We start from the raw sequence: 24,206 nt of genomic DNA, 5'->3' as shown, positions 1-24,206 counted from the left end.
TGCCCCTCGCTGGAGGTCTAGAAGCTGCCTATCTAAGTCCTCCAGTTCTCGCAGCCACAGATTTTCCATTAAATGATGGGTCACCCCCACCTGGTAATCTTTCCATGGTGGGAGGCAGGCTTCTGCTTTTCAAGGAAACTTGGTTGGCAATGGTCGACGACGCCTGGGTCAGGGAGATTGTCACATCAGGCTACAAAATAGAATTTTCTTCGCCCCCAAAAGGACGTTTCTTCCTCTCACGTCCACCAAAACAGCCCTCTCATGCCCCAGGGCTTTTCCAGGTTGTCTCTTCTCTCCCAAACTCAGGAGTTATCGTACCCGTTCCTTGGCACGAACGGTTTTCCGGGTTTTACTCAAACCTTTTCGAAGTCCCAAAAAAGGATGGTTCCCTTCGCCCGATCTTGGGCCTCAAAAAATAGTTGAATCGTCCCCTTTGGGTCTGCCACTTTCGAATGGAGTCCTGCGCTCGGTGATCGCCTCCATGGAGCCGGGAGAATACCTTTGCTCTGTGAACATTCAGGACGCTTATTTGTATGTTCCTATTTGTGTGCAGCATCAGAGGTTCCTCAGGTTTGCCATACAGGAGTGCCATTATCAGTTCACGGCTCTCCCATTCGGTCTGGCATCTGCCAACAGGGTCTTCACGAAGATCATGGCGGTGGTCATGGCCATTCTTCGTTCAAAGAGGATTCTTATAATCCCTCATCTTGACGATCTCCTGGTCAAGGGTCCATCTCGCCGGGACTGCGATCACAGCCTCCAGATCACTCTGGACACGCTGCGTCGTCTCGGCTGGATAATCAACAAAGAGAAATCGACCCTGATCCCAACTCAGCGTCTCGTATTCCTGGGCATGGAATTCGATACCAGCCAAGCTCGAGTCTTCCTTCCAAAGAAGAAATTTTCGTCCCTCCGACAGGGGATCAGAGCTCTAAAGCGCCCGGTCCCTCTTCCCCTTCGGCTCTGCATGAGTCCTGGGGAAGATGATTGCCTCCATGGAAGCAGTGCTGTATGCCCAGTTTCACTCCCGCCCTCCTGTCTGCTTGGGAGAAGACAACGATCTCCCTGGACCGTCCAGTGCTTCTGCCTCTCAACGTGAGGCAATCCCTAACTTGGTGGACGCTTCCTAACTTGGTGGACGCTTTCCAACTCGGTCCTACGCGGGAGATCCTTCCTTCCCATTCAATGGCAGGTCATCACAACCGATGCCAGTCTCTTGGGTTGGGGAGCGCTTTTTCTCCATCTGATAGCGCAGGGCCACTGGGATGCTCAGGAAGCCCTCCTCCCAATCAGTCTCTTGGAGATCAGGGCAATCTTTCTTGCCCTCAGCCGCTGGCAGTCCATCCTCATGGGGAAGCCGGTCTGCATCCAGTCGGACAACGCCATGGCCATAGCGTACATAAATCACCAAGGCGGAACTCGCACCAAGCAGATCATGCTGGAGGTGGCGAAGATCCTGTGTTGGGCGGAAAGCCATGTCAGCCGTCCACATTCCAGGAGTGGACAACTGGGAAGACGATTTCCTGAGCCATCAAGGGCTCGTGTCAGGCGAGTGGTCTCTCAACCCTGCCGTCTTCCACCAAATTTGTCTGAGGTGGGGCGTTCCGGATGTCGACCTCATGGCGTCTCGAACAAACCACAAGGTTCCCCGGTACGTAGCCAGGTCTCTCGATCCGATGGCCGTCGGTTGCGACGCTCTTGTGATCCTGTGGTCCCAGTTTCGCTTGCCTTTCCTGTTCCCACCCCTTCCCCTGATCCTAAGAATCGTAAAAAAGATAAAGGCAGAAGGGGTCCCCGTTCTGTTAGTAGCTCCGGACTGGCCACGGAGGGCCTGGTATGCGGAGCTAGTGAACATGCTCTCCGACGTTCGCTGGAGGCTACCAGACCGTCCAGACCTTCTATCGCAAGGGCCCCTCTTCCACCCGAATTATCAGTCTCTGAATTTAATGGCATGGCCGTTGAGGCTGCGGTACTGAGGGACGCAGGTTTTTCCCACCAGGTCATCCAGACCATGATTAAGGCAAGGAAGCCAGCGTCATCACGCATCGATCACAGATGTTGGAAAGCCTTCTTTCGGTGGTGTGAGGTCAACAGTTTGTTTCCTATGACCTTTTCTCTCCCCTCCTTTTTTTTTTTTTTTTGTTTTTCTGCAGGCTGGTCTCTTCTCCGGCCTTTCCCTAAGTACCTTAAAGGGTCAGGTGTCTGCTCTGGCTATCCTCTTTCAAAGGGATCTGGCTTCTCTACCCCAGGTGAAGACTTTTCTTCAGGGTGTCGCTCACATAGCGCCTCCTTACCAGTCTCCGGTCGACCCATGGGATCTGAATCTTGTTTTGGGCGCCCTCCAGCGTGCACCTTTTGAGCCGATTCAGGATATTTCTTTTTCCCTCCTCTCGTGGAAGGTTGCCTTCCTTGTCGCCATCACCTCGATTAGGAGGGTCTCAAAGTTGGCAGCATTGTCCTGTCGTTCCCCTTTCCTAGTTTTGCACTAGGACAAGGTAGTCCTCAAAACGATTCCTGCCTTTCTGCCAAAGGTAGTCTCCGCCTTTCACATCAATGAGGACATCGTCCTCCCCTCTCTGTGTCCCTCTCCAGCTCATCCCTTGGAGCGATCGCTTCACAAGTTGGACTTGGTCAAGGCTATTCGAATCTACCTTGCTAGGACTGCTCCCTTCCGTCAGTCCGATTCCCTGTTTGTCGTCTGTAAAGGTCATCCGAAAAGATTTCCAGCCTCCAAATTCACCATTGCTCGTTGGATTCATTCAGCGGTTCTGGAGGCATACCGCGTCCAGGACAAACAGCCTCCTCCGGGGGTGAGGGCTCACTCTACCCCAGCTGTGGGAGCTTCCTGGGCCGTTCGTCACCAGTCTTCGGCCTTGCAAGTCTGCAAAGCTGCTACCTGGTCGTCCCTCGATACCTTCGTGAGATTTTACAAGGTAGATATTCACGCCTCTGCTGATGCAGGCTTGGGTAGGAAGATACTGCAGGCGGCGGTCTCTCACCGGCCGACCTAAGTACCCTTCTCTCAGCATTTATTTCCCACCCTTGGGACTGCTTTTGGACGTCCCATGGTAACCTGTGTCCCCCAATGAAGCGAGAAAGAAAGTGGGATTTTTGGTACTTACCGTAAAATCTCTTTCTTGGAGCCTTCATTGGGGGACACAGCACCCTCCCTTAATGTTGTACCGTGTTGGCCAATGTGCCGTTGTTTTGGTTGGTAGGTTGAGTTCTTACGGTTGAGTTCCTATAGTAGCTCCTTATACTGATTTTTGCACCAACTGAGGTAATTTGGGTCTGTCGGTAGGTGTATACTGCTGGGGAGGAGCTAACTTTTTCTCATTTGCATAGTATCAGCCTCCTAGCGACAGCAGCATACACCCATGGTAACCTGTGTCCCCCAATGAAGGCTCCAAGAAAGCGATTTTACGGTAAGTACCAAAAATCCCACTTTTTGGGGTTCTTATGACAACAATCAATCTGGAATTGCTTTTATTTTTGAAGTTCACTGTGTAGTATAACGTGCCACGTTCGCTTTATTCTTTGTGTAAATGCTATTAAAGAGTGTTTTATTATACAGTATTTGCACAAGAAAATCGCTTTTTTCATGTCATATTGTGAGAGCTTTAACTGTTTTCACTTTTCTGGGTACAGAGCTGAATTAGGGCTAACATCAGAAAACAAGCCCTGCATCGCTGCGGTGCAGCTTCTTCAGGGGAAGTGCTGGTGTGCAATTGAAGTGGTCTTTAAATAGCCGTAAAGACAAATACTTATTAGTTACCAGTAATGGAGCCGCAGATGCGATATCAAATGCCCGGGCACTGCCGTGCGCAGGCACAATGGGGCTAAGTGAGACAGAAGACATGGTAGTGAGACCCGCGCGTGCAGAAATGTGATATTAAATGCTGGGGCACAGCCGTGCGCAGGCGCAGTGGAGCAGACATGGTAGTAAGGTCCACACGTGCGTGAAGAGGGACCAATTACTGAAAATGGCAGGCGCATGCGCGGTGTGTGGCCGCACACAAGAAAAAAACCATATTGAATAGAAAACAAATAGAAGTGCCGCGCGTGCGCAGTATTCGAGCGTCTCTCATGAGCCATACTTGAGGCATTGTTGCTCGGGGCTAGAATTTAAAGTGCCGTGCATAAGGAAGTGCCTGATCTCAAGGGCATAAAGATAAAACTGATTTCGTGGAACCACACATATAAAGATAATCAAATATCTTGTATACTCGTGTATAAGCCCAAATTTTGCCACAAACTGGGAAAACTCATGTATAAGCCGAGGTTGGTGCTGCACAAGGGTTAATGGTGGTCCAAAAAGGTGCTCCATAGATAAATACCCCCATAAAATGCTGCACAGGGGTTAATGGTGGCCCAACAAGAGGCTCCAAGGATAAATATCCCCCATATATTGCTCTACAAGGGTTAATGGTGTCCCAAGTAGATGCTCCATACATAAATACCCCCCCATATGTTGCTGCACAAGGGTTAATGGTGTCCCAAGTAGATGCTCCATACATAAATACCCCCCATATATTGTTGCACAAGGGTTAATGGTGTCCCAAGTAGATGCTCCATACATAAATGCCCCCCATATATTGCTGCACAAGGGGTAATGGTGGCCCAAGTAGATGCTCCATACATAAATGCCCCCCATATATTGCTGCACAAGGGTTAATGGTGGCCCAAGTAGAAGCTCCATACATAAAATACCCCCCATATGCTGCTGCTGCTGGGGGCCTGGTGCCGATGTCGCCGCTGGCTCAGGCCCCCGGCACTGGCTATATTTACCGTTCCCCGCTCCATCGCTGTCTCCCGGGTCCTGTGCAGTGATGTTAGCAGAGGGCACGCGCTGACTACGTCATCGTGCCCTCCGCTGAATGTCACAGCCAGAGGACCCGGGAGACAGCGATGGAATGGGGATCGGTAAATATTTCTCTGCTCCCCATCCTCCCCCGTCATACTCACCCCCTCCTGGCGCACGGTCTCTTCAGCCCCTGCTTCCCGCAGGATCTCGGCGTCCCAGCTGTTCCTGCATTCAGCATTCACGTGGTACCGCTCATTAAATATGCGCATATTCATGAGTTTAATGAGCGGTACCACGTGACTGCTGAATGCAGGAACAGCTGGGACACTGAGATCATGGGGGAAGCGGGGGATGAAGAGACCGTGCCAGGAGGGGGTGAGTATGGTCTCTGACACCCTCCACTCCCCTCCGAGCCGAGAGGTGGGGGGGGGGGGACTTTCAGCTCGAAAAAATGGGCTGAAAATCTCGGCTTATACACGAGTATATACTGTATGTCCTCAGCTTGTAACTTTTTATATACTGTAAATGGCTGATGAAGCAATTCCTTCAATTCGGCCACCAGTGTCCATTGACCTTCATGTGGTGTTTCCTGAGAGTTGGCCATATCTACAAAAAAGGGTTTCATCTCAAGAAATTGATCAATCATTAAATAGGTGTTGCCCCACCAAGTGGCTTGATCCACAATTGCACCTTTTCCAGCATGTCTCTTCAAGATGGAATCAATTTTAGGGGTTCTGGCAGCAATATGCAATTTCCTCACTTTGCTAATCATAGTTCCAGCATGTCCCTCTTGCAGACTATGTCTTATTGTCAGCTGCAGTGTGTGCACAACACTGTGCATGTGATGAATAGGAAAGTGTTTTGAAGCAGCTTCAACAAGATCATATAATTGTAAAGAATAATTTTGTTGTTCTTCTGTAGTAATATCTGTTTGTTCCTCCGTTATGGGGACAGTACTGTGGACTTCCATCTCCAACATACTGAATGAAATGTTCTTCTAGCTGCTGTTCACCTTCATTATTCTCATTCATCAGTTTAGTTGTACTTATCATGTTGGAAGCATTATCAGTTACAATAGCAAGAACCTGTTCTTTTTTGCATTCATAATCTTGAAGAGCTTTTTCCACTAAGGTCTGGAGAAACTGACTGCTGTGATGAGCTTTAGTTTCTTTTACTGCCAGCGTCTTAGTAACAATTTTTTTGTTGTCACAAACATATCGAACGTTGATAGCAAAATAGTTCACTCTGTGACATGTGCAGGCCTCCATTTTAAGAAACAAAGCATCTCTTGAGAGTCCTTTTAAGATCTTCCTTTTAGTTAAGGGCTTCTTCAATCACTAATTTTCTAATACTTTCTCTTTCCAGAGAAACACCAAGTGTCATGATTCAGGTTGGATGATGACAGTTAAAAGCACATGTAACCTTTTTTTCCTTAAGCTGTGTGCTTAAGTTTGGTTTTGCCCCCGGTGGCCATTAGGATTATTACACAGTGGTGTCTTTTGTTCTAGTTTGCCCCCGGTGGTGGTTAGCGTTATTACACAGGAATCACTAACAGATGTGATTCCTCTGGCTTAACTATAAAGGTGTGTCATGTGCTCTCACTGGTGTTGGTGTTCATTTCAACCATCCTTGGTGGGGAAGGAGCTAGAGAGAGTTCCTTGCAGCACAGTCAGAGTCCTGGTGTGGAAGGAGTCAGAGGGGATTTCCTTGCAGCTCTGACAGAGCTTGGTGGCAGCTATTCAGGAGGAAAGCTGCATTCTGGTGGTGGACTCTGTTGCTGGGAGCAAGAGCAAAGATAAGTGGTGTTTCTCTGTTTGTGCCTTTCCTTTATGTGTGTTTCAGTGCAGTGGTGGGATTAGTCTCTGCACCGGCCATTTCACTAGAAAGGGGTAGGTGCAGGGTGAGCTAGGGTTTAAAGGTATCCTGAGTGGCGCCCGGTGCGAAACCGGCCTAGGGGTCGGTAGGAGTGTAGAGACACTGACTCGGGAGTGCAGGAGGTCTCCACGTCCCCGTTCCCTATCTCAGGGCCCTCCATTGTAATTGTTTCCCCTTATTATTTAAATTCGCCCTGCTGGAGGCAGTGTATCCGGTTTCACGTGTATTTCTGAAATTCGCCTGCTGGAGGCGGTGTATCCGGCTGCACTTCTTATTATTTAAATTCGCCCTACTGGAGGCGGTGTATCCAGGGTCGCGTGTGTCATATAAATTTGCCCTGCTGGAGGCGGTGTGTTCAGTCACACGTTGACCCTTACATTGTCACCAACCAAAACATTTTTTTCTCTCTGGTGAACCATGGGCCAAGTTCAGACCAGTGAGCAGTTGTTGCTGGCCCTCACTGAGATTAGTGAGGAGCTGAATGATGCGGTTCAGCAGCACCTGCAGCGGAATTATGGGTCTGAGGCCTACCCTCAACTAGAGGGTCCATATACAGCTTTGGCCAGGATGTGCCGTGGAGTCCCTGCTGGGGTGCAGGACTTGCTTATACAGGCGGACGTACCCAGGCAGGTGGGTGGAGTCGGTGTCCCCATGGTGCTGCCTGGTGTTCCCCAAGGTGAAGGGGTACTTCCCTGTAGTGAGCAGACTAATGATTTAGTCCTTGGCATTGACACCGAAAATTCTGTACTGTCAGAGAAGCCGTGCCCCCCTGGTCGTGTGGAGGTAGACTATGTGGGAGTGTATATTTCCTCCTCGCCCTCAGAAGGTACTATGTCAGCAGAGGTGATGGTTTGCGAGGTACCTGAGGGCATACCGGTGCTTGTGAATAGTGGAGCTGAAGTCAGTCTGGTGGATGCTCAGTTTGTCCAGACTCATGGTCTGAGGTGTGAGACGCCGGACAGACCCATAAGCGTCCAGGCCATTGACTCAGTCCCACTGAGCCAGGGGGGTTAAACCAAGTCATAGAAGACATTGTGCTGTATAGTGAACATCATGACGAGTCCCAGTCATACTACGTCTTGGAGGGAAATCCAGCACCTATCGTTGTGGGCCCCCCTTGGTCTAAAAAAACACAACCCGGTTTTAGATTGGCGGACTAGGGAAGTAGTCAGCTGGGAGCAGTTTTGTGAGGGCTGCTTTCTCTGCCGTCTCTCTACAACCATCCCCTGCCTCTCCAGTGCGGGCAGCAGAGGTGCTGCAGGAGAGTAGGGGCAAGTCTCAACCCTCGCCGTTGGCCAACCCTGGGAGGCGGAGACCTCGTGGTGGAAGGGGTTGGAGGGTGGTGTACCCCTTGGTGGATTGCAGGGGTGAGTGTGGTGACACTGGGGGACGCCTTTGTTGTCAGTTCCAGAAGGAGTTCACCCTATTTTGACAAACGAATGTGTGGCAATAAACATTCAGGTCCGGACCTGTGTGTGAACGAGCATGTATGGGTGGCCACCAAAAACATCCAGTGGAAGTGTGTTGCGGGGGTCTGGAATTCTCAGGTGATGGGGCTGTATCTGGTGTTGGCTATCCAGGGCCCGGAGACTTACCAGCTGGAGTTACCCACATACTTGCCCATACACCTCTCATTCCCCAGATCGGTGCTTCGGAGATGGGTGGTGCCTCCGGAACATTTTTTGCCAATACCAGCGGTGCTCGTTTGTGTAAACCTGAAGTGCAGGTAGTTCTAGGTGTGAACTCTGGATCTGGACGTCCCCGCTGTAGGTGGTTCCCTGATGAGGAGCGGTCTTGAGGGTCCAGAGGCCCCTCATTGAGGGAGGGTACTGTCATGATCCAGGTTGGATGATGGCAGTTAAAAGCACATGTAACCTTTTTTTCCTTAAGCTGTGTGCTTAAGTTTGGTTTTGCCCCCGGTGGCCATTAGGATTATTACACAGTGGTGTCTTTTGTTCTAGTTTGCCCCCGGTGGTGGTTAGCGTTATTACACAGGAATCACTAACAGGTGTGATTCCTCTGGCTCAACTATAAAGGTGTCGTGCTCTCACTGGTGTTGGTGTTCATTTCAACCATCCTTGGTGGGGAAGGAGCTAGAGAGAGTTTCTTGCAGCACAGTCAGAGTCCTGGTGTGGAAGGAGTCAGAGGGGATTTCCTTGCAGCTCTGACAGAGCTTGGTGGCAGGTATTCAGGAGGAAAGCTGCATTCTGGTGGTGTACTCTGTTGCTGGGAGCAAAAGCAACAGAGCAAAGCTAAGTGGTGTTTCCCTGTTTGTGCCTTTCCTTTCTGTGTGTTTCAGTGCAGTGGTGGGATTAGTTTCTGCACCGGCCATTTCACTAGAAAGGGGTAGGTGCAGGGTGAGCTAGGGTTTAAAGGTATCCTGCGCGGTGCCCGGTGCGGAACCGGCCTAGGGGTCGGTAGGAGTGTAGAGACACTGACTCAGGGGAGTGCAGTAGGTCTCCACGTCCCCATTCCGTATCGCAGGGCCCTCCATTTTAATTGTTTCCCCTTATTTAAATTCGCCCTGCTGGAGGCGGTGTATCCGGCTGCACGTCTTATTTAAATTCGCCCTACTGGAGGTGGTGTATCCAGGGTTGCGTGTGTCATATAAATTCGCCCTGCTGGAGGCGGTGTGTCCAGTCACACGTTGACCATTACACCAAGTTTGTGGGCCATTTCTCCATTAAAAGCTGGTCGTTCAAATAATGATAATGGTACACTGTCCTTCACAACAAGCTCGATGAGCTGTCTTTTAAACACATCTGCTGTGATTGTTAGTGACTTTGTCACTTACGCAATATCTTGTAACTGATGTTTGAGACGCTCTTTCCTCCTCCTTTGCCTGGGGGGAAGAGCTGGTTTCTGGTTTCTTGGTGCTGCTGTGATCTTTTTCAATCACAGCTTTGTAAACTTCTGGGTGGCAGGGTTGTAAATGTGTTTTTAGATTGGAAGCTCTTAAAGGAGCATTTTTATCACTGCCTGAGTATGCTCTGATTTTGGCATCCCAGCATTTGTTTTCATCTGGGTTACTTATACACTGAACACAAAATGTTTTTTATCTTGAGTCACTGTGAAATGCTCAAATACAGCTGACTTCATAAGATGCTTCTTAGACATTTTGTAATTATGTAAATTTGCTCTCAAAATAATTTTGTCCTGTAAAAAAAAAAAAAAGGTATATTGTAATTCTTGCAAGAATAGGGAATCATGCACTGTATAATTTAGGATGAAACAATCTTTGCATAAATCAATAGGACAGATAATTATAAAGTTTGTAAAATATGCTGTTAGACAGCTTTACTCTGAACTTTCAATGTCAGGCTTGTCTCGGGGTACAGCTCACTAAATGCTCCACATCATATTTCTTCATAGTCTATGTAGATATGTAGATGGGAGGGAGCATGCTTGTGCTGAATCATATTCCAGAACACACACACACAAATATATACTGTATATACTCGTGTACAAGCCGCCCCCCCCCCCCCCCCCCCCAATTTTGCCTCAAAAACTGGGAAAGATTATTGTCTTGCGTATAAGCCTAGGGTGGGAAATGCAGCAGCTACTGGTAAATTTCAAAAATAAAAATAGATACCAATAAAAGTAAAATTGAGACATCGGTAGGTTAAATGTTTTTGAATATCCATATTGAATCAGGAGCCCATATAATGCTCCATACAGTTCATGATGGCCCCATGATTGCTCCGTGCAAAATACACCCCATACAATTCTGCACAAAAGTTAATGGCCCCATAAGATGCTCCATGGAATATGCCCCATATGCTGCTTCATAAAGGTTATGGCTCCATATATTATGCTCCATAGATTATGCCCCATAAAATGCTCCATAGATTTTGCCCCATATGCTGCCTCTGCTGCAAATAACAAAGAATGACATACTCTCCTCTTGTCGCTGGCCAGGTGCCGGTGTCATGAGCAGGTGGGGACAAGTGACTGTGTCACCGCTGGCTCAGGGCCCCAGCACCAGCGATATTCACCTGTCCCCGGTCCATCGCTACACCCGCTCTCTCTTCCGGGTCCTCTGTCTCTGACGTTCAGGCAGCAGAGGGCGCGGCGCGCACTAACTACGTCATCGCACTCTCTGCTGCCTGAACGTCACTGACAGAGGACAGAGCAGCGTGCAGTGACAGACCGGGGACAGGTGAATATTGCATATACTCTCCTCCCCCCCCCCCCTCCTGGTGTGGTTTCTGCAGCCCCTTCTTTTCCGGCAGCTTTTCCTTCCTTCACCGTTCACGTGGTACTGCACATTAAAGTCATGAATATGCGCATATTCATGACTTTAATGATCGGTAGCACGTGACCGCTGAAGGAAGGCTGGGACAAGCAGGGGGGGCTGCAGAGACGCGCTGGGGGGGTAAGTATGATCTCTGACATCCCCGCTCCCCCTCCCCTCCTGACCCCTGGTATATGACTCGCATATAAGCCGAGAGGGGGACTTTTAGCCCCCAAAAAATGGGCTGAAAATCTCGGCTTATACGCGAGTATATACGGTATGTCCTCATGGATACTGTGTGTTTCTGAATCTGGGATGTTAGAAAACAGTCTTTACCCTTATTTTCTAGGTATAGTGTATATAAGTCATCAGAGCAGCCAATTTCTCCAAAAATGAGCTAAGAGGAAAAACAAATGAAAACCTCAAGCATATAGAGACAACATATACTGGACTATTGATTTATGCACAGTTTATTGAAAGTTTAGATATGCTTTAAGAAGTAATTGCCTTAATCCTGTATTCCTGTTCACTCCAGAAGTTCTGAGATGAATGCAGGCATTCCTTCCCTGTGTTTATTGTTTCCCCTTATCTGTAGAGGAGGAGCTTCACTACTAATCATGAACATAAACTGCAGCACAGATTCATCTCAGCTAAAAGTCTACACCTTAGATCAGGAATAGGACGGACATTTATAGGACATTTAATAACTTTCCCAAATTCTTATGAAAAAAATGTTCCCCACAAACTGCATTGAACTAGTATACCCAATTTATTATATATTTTAGGAGTCTGTTCATTTTATACCAACTCCACCAAAATGGATTCCACGTCCCTGACTCCACAGCCCTGACTGTACCATCACTATCCCATGGAGAATGAATAGAGCAGTGGTGCGCATGTCTGGACACCGCTCCATTCACATGGGGCATTTCCGTATCAGTGGTGTTCCCAACAGTTGAACCCCCCCCCCACCAGTCAGGTGTGATCTTTGCATCCTTCAGGTGATGTTCTGTATGCAGCATTCAGTGACTTGATGATGGAAGGTTTACTCGACCAGATATTAGTGTATAAAATAGACTTTTCACATCTGGTGCCCTAAGCAATGTCATTTTTTATATTGATAAAGGAATATTATCAATAAATATTGCTTTTTTTTTCCCTACAGCTCCAGCAGCTATTAACAGACCTTCCTCATGATATGCTTGATGACAGCCTCTGCTCATCTTCAGAGCCAAACTTTAGTGACTGTAGTGACCATGACTTATCTGAACAGTAAGTACTGTCTTTTCTTGCTTTGACACTGTCATATCATATTCATAATTTCTTTGACAATTACATTTTCCTTTTCAAGGCAGCCTCATTGGAATCCTGAGGAACACTGGGAAAATGATGGAGAAAGATCTGATCATCAAAATGTAGGTAGTGTGGCGTTGCGCCTACTGTGTGTATTGGGGAATACTCACTTGGCAGCGGATTAACATAGTCAGGTACACAAAACAGACCATTTGGTTTATTTAAACATCATAAACCGCACTGTAAGCCAGGTTGCACATCACCGTCTTACACACAGTCCATTACTTCATCACATGTGGCTTTACAAAGCATTCACTAGTCACACCTGACTCTCCAGTCACCGGGTGACTGCAAAGATCAGTAACTGACCATTATCAATGCATATAGTTCTTTCCTCATACCCGGGGTTACCTCTCAGGAGCTCCTGCTCCACAGGCTGAGTCCTTGTCAGTCCAAGGACCTCAACAGGATGGCATCTTTCTCAGCATAGGGCCGTCCCAGGCTCTGCGCACACATGTGGCCTGTCCGCGTGCTATTCAGGACATTCGTCTAACACCCAGGTCCAAGGTCTAACTGCGTGCCCTTCAGGAAGTTCATCCCCACCCGGGACCTTCCAACACAGACCTTTCAGGACCTAGCACTCGGAACCATTCATATCCATGCACTCTGCCTATGTGACCAGATCTTAGTCACATTATATGGTTGTAACCACCCCCCATGGATGGGCGGTGCATGTGTGGTTAGTCAGTTCCTGCCCAGCTCTCTGACTAACCCTATAAGCCCCCCTTATAAGTAATACACAACAAACAAGTTCAGAAAAGAGCGACCAGAATGGTGACCGGTCTGCAAACCCTGTCTTATGAGGAAAGGTTGCAGGATTTGGGAATGTTTAGTTTGCAAAAGAGAAGACTGAGAGGAGACTTAATAGCTGTCTACAAATATCTAAAGGGCTGTCACATTGTAGAAGGATCATCTTTATTCTCATTTGCACAAGGAAAGACTAGAAGCAATGGGATGAAACTGAATGGGAGGAGACACAGATTAGATATTAGAAAAAACTTTTTGACAGTTAGAGTGATCAATGAGTGGAACAGGCTGCCACGAGAAGTGGTGAGTTCTCCTTCAATGGAAGTCTTCAAACAGAGGCTGGACAGACATCTGACTGGGATGATTTAGGGAATCCTGCTTTGAGCAGGGAGTTGGACCAGATGGCCCAGGAGGTCCCTTCCAACTCTACGATTCTATGATACGCTTGTGGAACTATAAGTCCCAGCATAACCATGTCATTTTGGGCTTATAGCGCAGAGAACCTCTGCGACACATACCGGCCATTTAAAATAATGCCAGTCCCTAATTCACCATCATAATTATGCCTCCAAGCGCATCCTTAAGAGCATACACAGCGCCCCCTAGCTGTAACAGGGGTCATTGCATCATAGTACAATCCAGACCTTTTTTTCAGCTTTCTGATTTCTTGTTCTGATGGATTATGTGTTCTTGCATTTCAGTGTCAAACTGGTTATAGTGACCGAACAAATTCTGCTCAGTATATGGGCCTACAAAATGGACCTCCTAGAAGCCAAGATGTGGAAGAAATCAAGCCCACTGGGTGGGGAGCTCTTGGCAGAGACAAAGATAAAACTCTCTTACCTAATAATTATATGTACCCCAAAGAATCGGCAAATGAGGAATCGAATATAGGAACCTTTCACAGTGACAATCATTATGATGGACCTGACCATTGTTCAACCAGTGAGTTATATCATCTCCCAGAGGACTTTCAGCCTTATACCAATAGTGCACATCGGATGAATGAAGGCTTTCCAGAGGATAAGCATGACAAGTTTCAGGTGAGTAATGAAAATCCATTTAAAGCCATCATGTGTCAGTGAGTATGATGCTGTTGGAACCCCAAGAGCTCAGTCCTCTGCTGATTTCCAAGCTAAAACTGCACCCAAACCCGTTTGATGCTTGTCTGTGTCTGGTTCCTGCTCCGGCATATCGGGACTAGTAAGTACTAATGATGCACTTTGGGGCCTTCCCTGCAAACCTCTTATACTATGGGTACGGAAAGTATTCGTACCCCTTTAAATTTTTCATTCTTTGTTCAATGCAGCCATTTGGTAAATTCAAAGTTAATTTTTTTTTCTCATTAATGTACACTCTGCACCCCATCTTGACGGGAAAAAAACAAAAATGTAGACATTTTTGTACATTTATTAAAGAAAAACTGAAATATCACATGGTCATAAGTAATCAGACCCGTTGCTCAGTATTGAGTAGTTGCGCCTCAAACATTTCGGTGACTTACCCTCTCTCAGACGTTAATGCATTTGCCAAGTTTTATTGCAGCCTTGGAATTGAATGAATCTGACATTATGTCCCGTGGACTGAAAAGGTGGTTCATGCCTGATAGAACAAAATAGCCCTTGTCTGTCCCAGCTAACAGAAGAGTTCAGCTTGTTGCTTATTGTCAGTGCTTACAGTGCTGCTCTTTTCTACAGCAGTATAACCCCTTAACCCCCAAGGGTGGTTTGCACGTTCATGACCGGGCCAATTTTTAAAATTCTGACAATTCCCTTTATTAGGTAATAACTTTGAAACACTTCCATGGATCCTGGTGATTCTGACAATGTTTTCTCGTGACATATTGTACTTCGTTAGTAGTAAAATTTCATTCAAATAACTTGCGTTTATTTGTGAAAATAACGGAAATTTGGCGAAATTTTTGAAAATTTCACAATTTCCAACTTTGAATTTTTATGCCCTTAAATCACAGAGATACGGCACACAAAAAATTTAATAAGTAACATTTCCCACATGTTTACTTTACATCAGCACAATTTTGGAACCAAAATTTTTTTTTTTTGTTAGGAAGTTATAAGGGTTAAAAGTTGACCAGCGATTTCTCATTTTTGCAACACCATTTTATTTTTACGGACCACATCACATTTGAAGCCACTTTGAGGGGCTATATGATAGAAAATACCCAAAAGTGACACCATTCTAAAAACTGCACCCCTTAAGGTGCTCAAAACCACATTCAAGAAGTTTATTAACCCTTCAGGTGCTTCACAGGAATCTTTTGAATATTTAGAAAAAAAAAAAAAAAAAAAAATGAACATTTTAACTTTTTTTCACAAAAAAATACTTCAGTTTCAATTTTTTTTTATTTTACCAAGGGTAAAAGGAGAAATTGGACTGCAAAAATTATTGTGCAATTTTGTCCTGAGTACGCTGATACCTGATATGTGGAGGGAACCACTGTTTCGGCGCATGGCAGAGCTCAGAAGGGAAGGAGCGCCATCTGACTTTTTCAATGCAAAATTGGCTGGAATTCAGATCGGACGCCATGTCACGTTTGGAGAGCCCCCGATGTACCTAAACAGTGGAAACCCCCCACAAGTGACCCCATTTTGGAAACTAGACCCCCCCCCAGGGAACTTAACTAGATATGTGGTGAGAACTTTGAACCCACAAGGGCTTCACAGAAGTTTATAATGTACAGCGGTACAATTAAAAAATCATATTTCCACAAAAATGATCTTTTCTCCCCCAATTTTTATTTTCCCAAGGGTAACAGGACACTAAAAGTTATTGTGCAATTTGTCGTGAGTACGCTGATACCCCATATGTGGGTGTAGACGACTATTTGGGCGCATGGCAGAGCTCAGAAGGGAAGCAGCGCCATTTGACGTTTTGGGCTGGAATTGAGATCGGACACCATGTCTCGTTTGGAAAGCCCCTGATGTACCAAAACAGTGGAAACTCCCCCACAAATGACACCACTTTGGAAACCAGACCCCCCCCCCAAGGAACTTATCTAGATGTGTGGTGAGCACTTTGAACCCCCCAGTGCTTCACAGAAGTTTATAATGCCTGGGCGTGAAAATAAAAAAATGATCTTTTAGTTCCCAATTTATTTTTTTATTTTTTTTTTCTCCCCAAGGGTACCAGGAGAAATTGGACCCCAAAAGTTGTTGTCCAATTTGTCCTGAGTACGCTGATACCTCATATGTGGGAGAAAACTACTGTATGGGCATACTTGGGGGCTCGGAAGGGAAGTAGTGACGTTTTGGAATGCAGACTTTGATGGAATGGTCTGCGGGTGTCATGTGCATTTGGAGAGCCTCTGATGTGCCTAAACTATTGAAACTTCCCACAAGTGACCCCATTTTGGAAACTAGACCCCCCACGGAACTTATCTAGATGTGTGGTGAGCACTTTGAACCCCCAAGTGCTTCACTTGGGGCGTGAAAATAAAAAAATCATATTTTTTTCCACAAAAATGATATTCCAGGTCACCACCTGACAGCACACTGGAGGACGTCCTTCTTATACGTAGTGGGACAGGAAACCACGAGAGCTTAAAAAGATCCTCCCCCTACCATCCTTCAGTGTTTTTCCTGTCCTACTGCGGATAGGAATGACGAGAGAAGATCTGACCGTTCCATGCAGGCAGTTAGGATCGGAGGGGCCCAGCCTTTCCCTTCCTACCTCGAGAGGTGTGCAGCTGACACCCGACAGAGGGTCCCTCAGCTTATCCAATGTAGCGCTGCTCCTGGACTCCGGGTTGCTTCCTCCTGACAGGGGCTCTTAACCCCAGACACCGCCACCGTCAAGCCCGGGCCGCCTCTCGGGAGTCCACTGGCCCCACAAGCGGACCTCGGCAGCATGTCATCGCGCCAAAACCCCCCCCCCCCCGGGGGACGTGGCACGTCAGGAAGCAAGGCCGCCATACCCGGAGGAGCGGGGGCACGCCACAGACCGGGGGCGCATCAGAGCCGGGCGCGTGACAGACCGGGACGCGTCTCTTCCGGTCGCGTCGCCTATGCGCAACTTCTGGCGGCGACCGCCCGGCGTCACTGGCTGCAGCTGGTATAGGCCCACCAGAGAAGGTGGACAGGCGTCCTAAGGAGCGGATCGGCAGCGCGGATCGACGGGCAGCGGTATGCAGGTTCTGCTGCTGTTAAGGGAGCTGGACGTGGCCAGGACCACTTACACGTCTCTGTGTCTTCACAGCGGCCAGCAGGCAGCCACAGTATTCCTCGTTACCAAGATGGAGGACCAGGCAAAGTCGGAGATGGGAGCAGTAAGCCAGGGTCATGTGAGTAACCTCAAAAAGAGAGGTCACTGCAGGGCCCCAGTAAGCAGACCCCACAGAACACGTATTTTATATGTTCTAGGGGGGAACCTCCACCTCAGAGAAAGGAGCCCAGGCGAAAGGAAAAGAAGTGTCCGGTTTGCTCTAAGAAACTAAAGACCCTCTGCGATGCATGTGAAAAGCGTATAGTGGGGAGGAACAGGCTACACATGTCTAACATGAGAGCAATAATTAGGGAAGAAGTACAGGCCTTGGTATCCGGCCTGACCACTTCCCAGACCCCGCAGGTGACCCCCCCCCCCAGTTGTCCAGAAATAGACAGAGGGAATCGGACACGTCTTCCGAAGACATCTTGTCCAAATCAGACGCAGAAGACGAGGAGATCAGAGAGCACCCAGAAAGGGGAAGGAAATATCTCTTATCGTCCGGGGATACGGACGAGCTATTGGGGGCAGTGCGGCAGACTATGCAGATCGAGGAACCCCCAGCTACGCTCTCAATACAGGACGAGATGTTCGGGAGGTTACGCTGCCAGACTTCGATGGTCTTCCCAGTAAACACCCACATACGGGCAATGATATTGGACAAATGGGAGGAAGCAGAGAAAAGATTGACTATCCCCAGAGACTTCAGGCTTCGCCTGCCATTTGACCCAGAGGAGGTCCCTAAGATAGACATCTCAGTGGCGAAGGTGTCAAAAAAGACGGCGATTCCGTTCGAGGACTCCTCAAGCTTGAAGGCGCCCCTAGATCGGAAAGCAGACGGACTCTTAAAAAGGGCCTGGGAGAGTTCAGCAGCGGTCATAAAAACGAATATAGCCGTGACATCAGTGGCACGCTCTATGCATCTGTGGATAGATGATTTAGAGGAGCACCTGTCAGAACTCCTAGAGAAACTATCCTGAAGTCACTCCCCTTACTAAAATTAGCTACTGGGTTTTTGGCTGACGCCTCGGCGGAGTCGGTTAGGTTCACAGCCAGAAGCCAGTCCTTGTCCAACACAGCCACAAGGGCCATCTGGCTTAAGAGTTGGTCAGGTGACATGCAGTCGAAGAATAAGCTATGCTTGATTCCCTTCTCGGGGGGTAGAGTCTTCGGGCCCGTGCTTGATGATATCTTAGAGAAAGAATCGGATGAAAAAAAGGGGTTCCCGGAAGAAAAACGTAAAAGATACCAGCCCTTTCGTATACCCCGTTACAACCAGAGAACGGACTACAGAGGGAAGGGGAAGTCTGGTTGATGGAGCTACCCTAAAGGAGGCGAGGGTAGAAGTAGGAATAGAGATACCATCTTCTCAGGCCCAGGGTCCAGCTCCTGGAAAAAATGACCCCACCAGAGTAGGGGGGAGATTGCTCAAGTTCAGGGGAAAATGGCAGGAAGTTACCTCCAGCCCCTGGGTACTACAGGTCATTTCTCAGGGGTACAGGATAGAGTTCAACTCCCTGCCCCCGAACAGATTCTTAGTGACCAGTTCTCGACTCAGTTCAGCATCCCCCATGTGGTTGGACATCCAGGATCTCCTGGAGGTGGAAGCAATTACGCCAGTACCCGCTCAGGAAGAAAGAAGAGGACACTACTCGAGCCTCTTCGCAATAAAAATGCCCTCTGGGGAGACCAGAACCATAATAAATCTCAAACCCCTAAACAAGTGGGTAGCGTACAAACGCATCAAAATGGAATCGATAAGATCCACGATCCCGCTTCTGGGAAAAGTGGTGGTAATGTGCACGCTCTATTTAAGGAGCGCATATTACCACGTCCCCATCCACCCAGATCACCAAAAATATCTCAGGTTCGCGGTAGAAAGGGATGGCAGGATACACCATTATCAGTTTTGCTGCCTACCCTTCGGCCTAGCATCCGCCCCAAGAGTCTTCACAAAATTAATGGTAGAAGTAGTGGCCTACCTAAGAGCCCGAAACATCACGGTGATCCTGTATCTAGACTACTTTTTAATTATAGCCGATTCAGCAACCCAGCTCAGAGTCGACTGTCAGTCCTCAATCTCCACGCTGCAGAGTTTGGGTTGGATCATAAATTGGTCAAAGTCAGATTTCATACCCAAGCCCAGAATAAAATTTTTGGGGGTCATGCTAGACTCGGAAAGAAGAATGTCCTATCTACCTGTCGAAAAGCAGGCCAGCATGCCAAAGAAGATTCGTCAGTTCTCAAAAAATCGGGTATCGATCAGGGACGCAATGAGAATCTTGGGGCTGATGACTTCATGCATTTCCTGCATCAGATGGAGTCAGTTCCACTCCCGCAACCTACAACGGGCAGTCCTAACGTCCTGGGACAGAAGGCAGAGCTCGCTGGACAAGAAAATACTTTAACACCCCGAGCAAGAAGGTCGCTGTTGTGGTGGACCATTCCGAGAAACCTAGAAATCGGTGTCTCATGGGTTCAGTCCCCGGAGGTCGTAGTGACAGCGGACGCGAGTTGGTACGGCTGGGGCGGACACGTCACAGGAAAATACTACCAGGGGCGTTGGACTCCGGAGAACAGCAACAGGTCCTCCAACTTCAGAGAACTACATGCGGTCTGGAAGGTACTGCTCGTCGCCTGGTCTCACGTAACGAACAAGCACGTCAAAATACTGTCAGACAATACCACGACAGTAGCCTTTCTCCGCCACCAAGGCGGACCAAGACACCCGACACTGCAGGCCTTAGCAGAACAGATCTTCAGATGAGCAGAGAAGGAGGTCCTCTCAATCTCAGCCGTGCATCTGGAGGGCACCAGGAACCAGGTCGTGGACTTCCTCAGCAGAAAAAGAATAACCGCAACAGACTGGGATCTCAACGACGAAGTGTTCAGCAGCCTGTGCGACCGTTGGGGACAACCAGAAATAGACCTGTTCACGGACAAATGGAATGCAAAAGTCAGGGCCTTCTACACCCTGAACGAGCTGGGGAACCCGATAGAGCATCTATCCCTATCACAGTCCTGGAGCAGGGGCCTGTTGTACGCCTTCCCACCTCTAGCTCTCATTCCACGGGTCTTCAGGAAAATCTGCTAGGACAGAGCCAAGTTCATATTGGTGGTTCCCTATTGGTCAAAAAGAAGTTGGTTTCCCCTACTCAAGAAGATATCGGGCGAGGAACCCATTCTCCTACCAAGAAGAGAAGACCTCCTCCATCAGGGTCCGGTCCTACACCAAAGGCCGGAGGCTTTCCAGTTGTCAGCCTGGATCCTGAGCGGCAGGTCCTAAGAGCAAGGGGTCTATCGGACGAAGTCATTTCCACCCTACAAGCAAGTAGAAAACCCGTGACCGCAGCAATATATAACAAGGTCTGGAAAAAGTTCTGCAGCTTTTGTAGAGAGGCGACAGTCGAAACTGACCAACCCAACTTCCCGAAGATCCTTGACTTCTTGCAGGCAGGGTTCAGAAAGGGCCTTAGACCCAGCACTCTGAGAGTGCAGATCGCAGCCTTGAGCGTGTTCTATGACACAACCCTATCATCGCACCTGTGGGTGGCCCGGTTCTCAAGAGCGGTACAGAGGCTTAAACCCCTTAATAAGAAAGACCGTCCCTCCCTGGGACCTTAACCTAGTCCTCAGTGCGCTATGTAAACAGCCATACCAGCTAGGAGCAGAGATAAATATGGGTAATCTCTCACTCAAAACAGCCTTTCTGGTAGCAGTTACCTCAGCCAAGAGATTAGCGGAACTGCAGGCCCTATCGACCCAAGACCCCTACTTACAAGTATTTAGTGACCGATTAGTCCTAAGACTTGACCCGGCCTTTCTACCCAAGGTTGTCTCAAACTCAAACATGAATCAGGAGGTAGTACTCCCTTCCTTTTTTCAGTTCCCCAAGAATAACAGGGAAAAAGCTTACCATAACCTGGACGTAAGGGAAACTGTACTCAGGTACCTGGACGCAACCAGACCCTGGAGGCAGGACAACAATCTTTGTCCAATATAGAGGCCCTAATAAGGAGGAAAAGGCGTCGAAATCTACAATAGCAAGGTGGATTAGATCCACTATTAGCATAGCCTATAGAGCACAAGGTCAAAATCCCCCTGGGAGCCTTAGAGCCCACTCAACTAGAGCCATGGCCGCATCATGGGCAGAGAAGGGGGGAGCCTCGGTAGAACAGATCTGCAGGGCAGCGTCTTGGGCCAGTCTTAGTACTTTCTCCAAGCACTATAAACTAGACGTGGCATCTACACAATTAGCATTTGGGAGAAAAGTACTCCATGCAGTAGTCCCGCCCTAGAACCAATATGCTTTGGTACTACTCCAGTGTGCTGACCTGGAAAACCGTAATTAGACCTACCGGTAATTGTTTCCAGGAATCCATCCTGACAGCACTATTAGTTCCTTCCCTATGACATGACACTTTCCATACAACTGTGATGTAACATGTGTATGAAGAATGTTGGTTTAAATAAAGTCTGTTTGCATCCATCCAGCTGTGTTACTTTGTGAAATCACTGAAGGATGGTAGGGGGAGGATCCTTTTAAGCTCTTGTGGTTTCCTGTCCCACTACGGATAAGAAGGACGTCCTCCAGTGTGCTGTCAGGATGGATTCCTGGGAACACAATTACCGGTAGGTCTAATTACCGTTTTTTACCCCCAGTTTTTTATTTTCCTAAGGGTAACAGGAGAAATTGGACCCCAAAAGTTGTTTTGCAATTTGTCCTGAGTAGGGTGATACCCCATATGTGGGGTTAAAACACTGTTTGGGCGCATGGCAGAGCTTGGAAGGGAAGGAGCACCATTTGACTATTTCAACGCAGAATTGGCTGGAATTGAGATCAGACGCCATGTTGCGTTTGGAGAGCACCTGATGTGCCCAAACAGTGGAAACCCCCCAATTCTAACTCCAACCCTAACCCCAACACACCCCAAACCCTAATCTCAGCCCTAACCCTAATGGGAAAATGGAAATAAATCAATTATTTTGATATTATTTTTCCCTAACTAAGGGGGTGATAACGGGGGTTTGATTTACTATTTGTGGTGGGTTTTTATGTTTGGCAGCTGTCACACGCTAAAAGACACTTTTTATAGTAAAAATAGTTTTTGCATCACCACATATTGAGAGCTATAATTTTTCCATATTTTGACCCACCGAGACATTTGAGGTCTTATTTTTTGCAGGACGAGTTGACATTTTTATTGGTATCATTTTCGGGCACGTGACCTCTTTTGATCGCTTTTTATTCCGATTTTTGGGACGTAGAATGAACAAAAACCAGCATTTCACGAATTTTTTTGGGGGGTGCGTTTACACCGTTCCACGTGCGGTAAAATTGATAAGGCAGTTTTATTCTTCGGGTCAGTACGATTACAGCGATACCTCATTTAGGTCGTTTTTTTATGTTTTGGCGCTTTTATGCAATGAAAACAATTTTATATAAAAAAATAATTATTTTTCCATCGCTTTAGTCTGTGAGCTATAACTTTTTTATTTTTTCGCTGATGACGCTGTGTGGCGGCTTGTTTTTTTTGAAAGACAAGATGACGTTTTCAGCGGTACAATGGATATTTGTGTGTGCCCTTTTTGATCGCGCGTTATTGCACTTTTTGTTCGGCAGTATGATAATAGATCATTATTTTTTTGCTTCGTTTTTTTATTTTTATTTTTTAAGGGGTTCGCTAAAGGGGTTAACTAATGAGACAGTTTCATAGGGCGGGTCGTTACGGACGCGGCAATACCAAATATGTGTACTTTTTATTGTTTTTATTAGGGAATATTTTTTTTCTTTTTTTTACTTATTACATTGTCCCAGGGGGGACATCACTGTCCTGTGACAGATCGCTGATCTGTCAAATCACAGATTGCTGTGACAGATCAGCAATCTGTCACAGGCATTGAAGCAGACTTCCTCATGCCTGCTGAGGAGGCCAGCTCCCTGCAGGCCCCCGAAGGTCCCCGTCGCCATCTTGGATCCGGGGACCTGCAGGGAAGGAGACCACCGCAGCAGCGCTGCACATTGCACTGCTGTGGGAGGCTCAGGGAAGCACGGAGGGAGCCCCCTCCTTGCCGATGCTTCCCTTTAACCCCCGGTACACCCCGCGATCGTGTTTGATCGCGGTGTGCAAGGGGTTAACGTGTCGGGGGCGGTCCGTGACCGCCCCTGACACATCGTGCCTGGTGTCAGCTGTGATAATCAGCTGACACCCGGCCGCGATCAGCGGCGCTCACTGTGTGAGCGCCGCTGATCGCTGTGACGTACTATCCCGTCCCTGGTAATTAAGTACCAGGGCACATGGACGGGATAGTACGTCACATGGCAGAAAGGGGTTAAAGGGGACATGTCACATTGCACAAGCAGTCTGATGTTCCAGCGTCTTGTTCTAGAGCAGGTATATATATTTTTTTGTAGTGCCTGCTCATTCTTGGCTTCGTCGTCCAAAGTGAGGGCCTAGTTAGTGACTGACAGCTAACTCCATGCACTGTTATGCAAGAAAAACTGTCAGTCACTGGTTAGAACTGCCCTTTGACTCCTAAGCCGAGAATGAGCAGGGCTGTAACTGAACAAAGGTAAGGCCTCATTCAGCCATACCTATTTCACGCACGTGTTTTTCCCATGTTTTTTCACGAATAAAACATGTACCCGTTCTAGATTAGGGTGCTATTCCCATGTCTTTGTTTTTCTCGCTGACCGTGTGTCCCCCTCCCCCTTCCCCCAAAACATCTGATTTTGTTTGGACTAACCGATCAAAATTACCCATACTTGAGAAAATCATTGATGACACTGATAATTAAAAGCTAAACACTAATGGATATCAGACCTTTTTTTTTGCGTATTTTAAAAATCATTGATGTCTGAAATATATGAAACCCACTATATATGCTGTATCAGTGTGTTCATTTTATCCTGCCATAGATTGCACAGCTTTTGTAAGCTACCATATTATCTTCAATAAATTAAGATTGCTT

At 47.6% G+C, this 24,206-nt stretch overlaps 1 protein-coding gene across 1 annotated transcript in view; it reads left to right on the top strand.

The window, feature by feature from the left end:
- CEP152 (centrosomal protein 152) overlaps positions 1–24,206 on the top strand; it is a 116,767-nt gene that overhangs the window by 8,136 nt on the left and 84,425 nt on the right. Inside the window, exons 3-5 of the mRNA XM_073568457.1 lie at positions 12,079–12,185; positions 12,265–12,328; positions 13,715–14,056. Coding sequence (XP_073424558.1) covers positions 12,079–12,185; positions 12,265–12,328; positions 13,715–14,056 — 513 coding nt within the window. The remainder of the gene's footprint in view (positions 1–12,078; positions 12,186–12,264; positions 12,329–13,714; positions 14,057–24,206) is intronic.

This window comes from Dendrobates tinctorius, unplaced genomic scaffold (assembly GCF_039654945.1).
Source record: "Dendrobates tinctorius isolate UK_male_01 unplaced genomic scaffold, ASM3965494v1 ptg000022l, whole genome shotgun sequence".
Taxonomy (NCBI): domain Eukaryota; kingdom Metazoa; phylum Chordata; class Amphibia; order Anura; family Dendrobatidae; genus Dendrobates; species Dendrobates tinctorius.
This window is presented reverse-complemented; position numbering and strand designations above follow the sequence as displayed.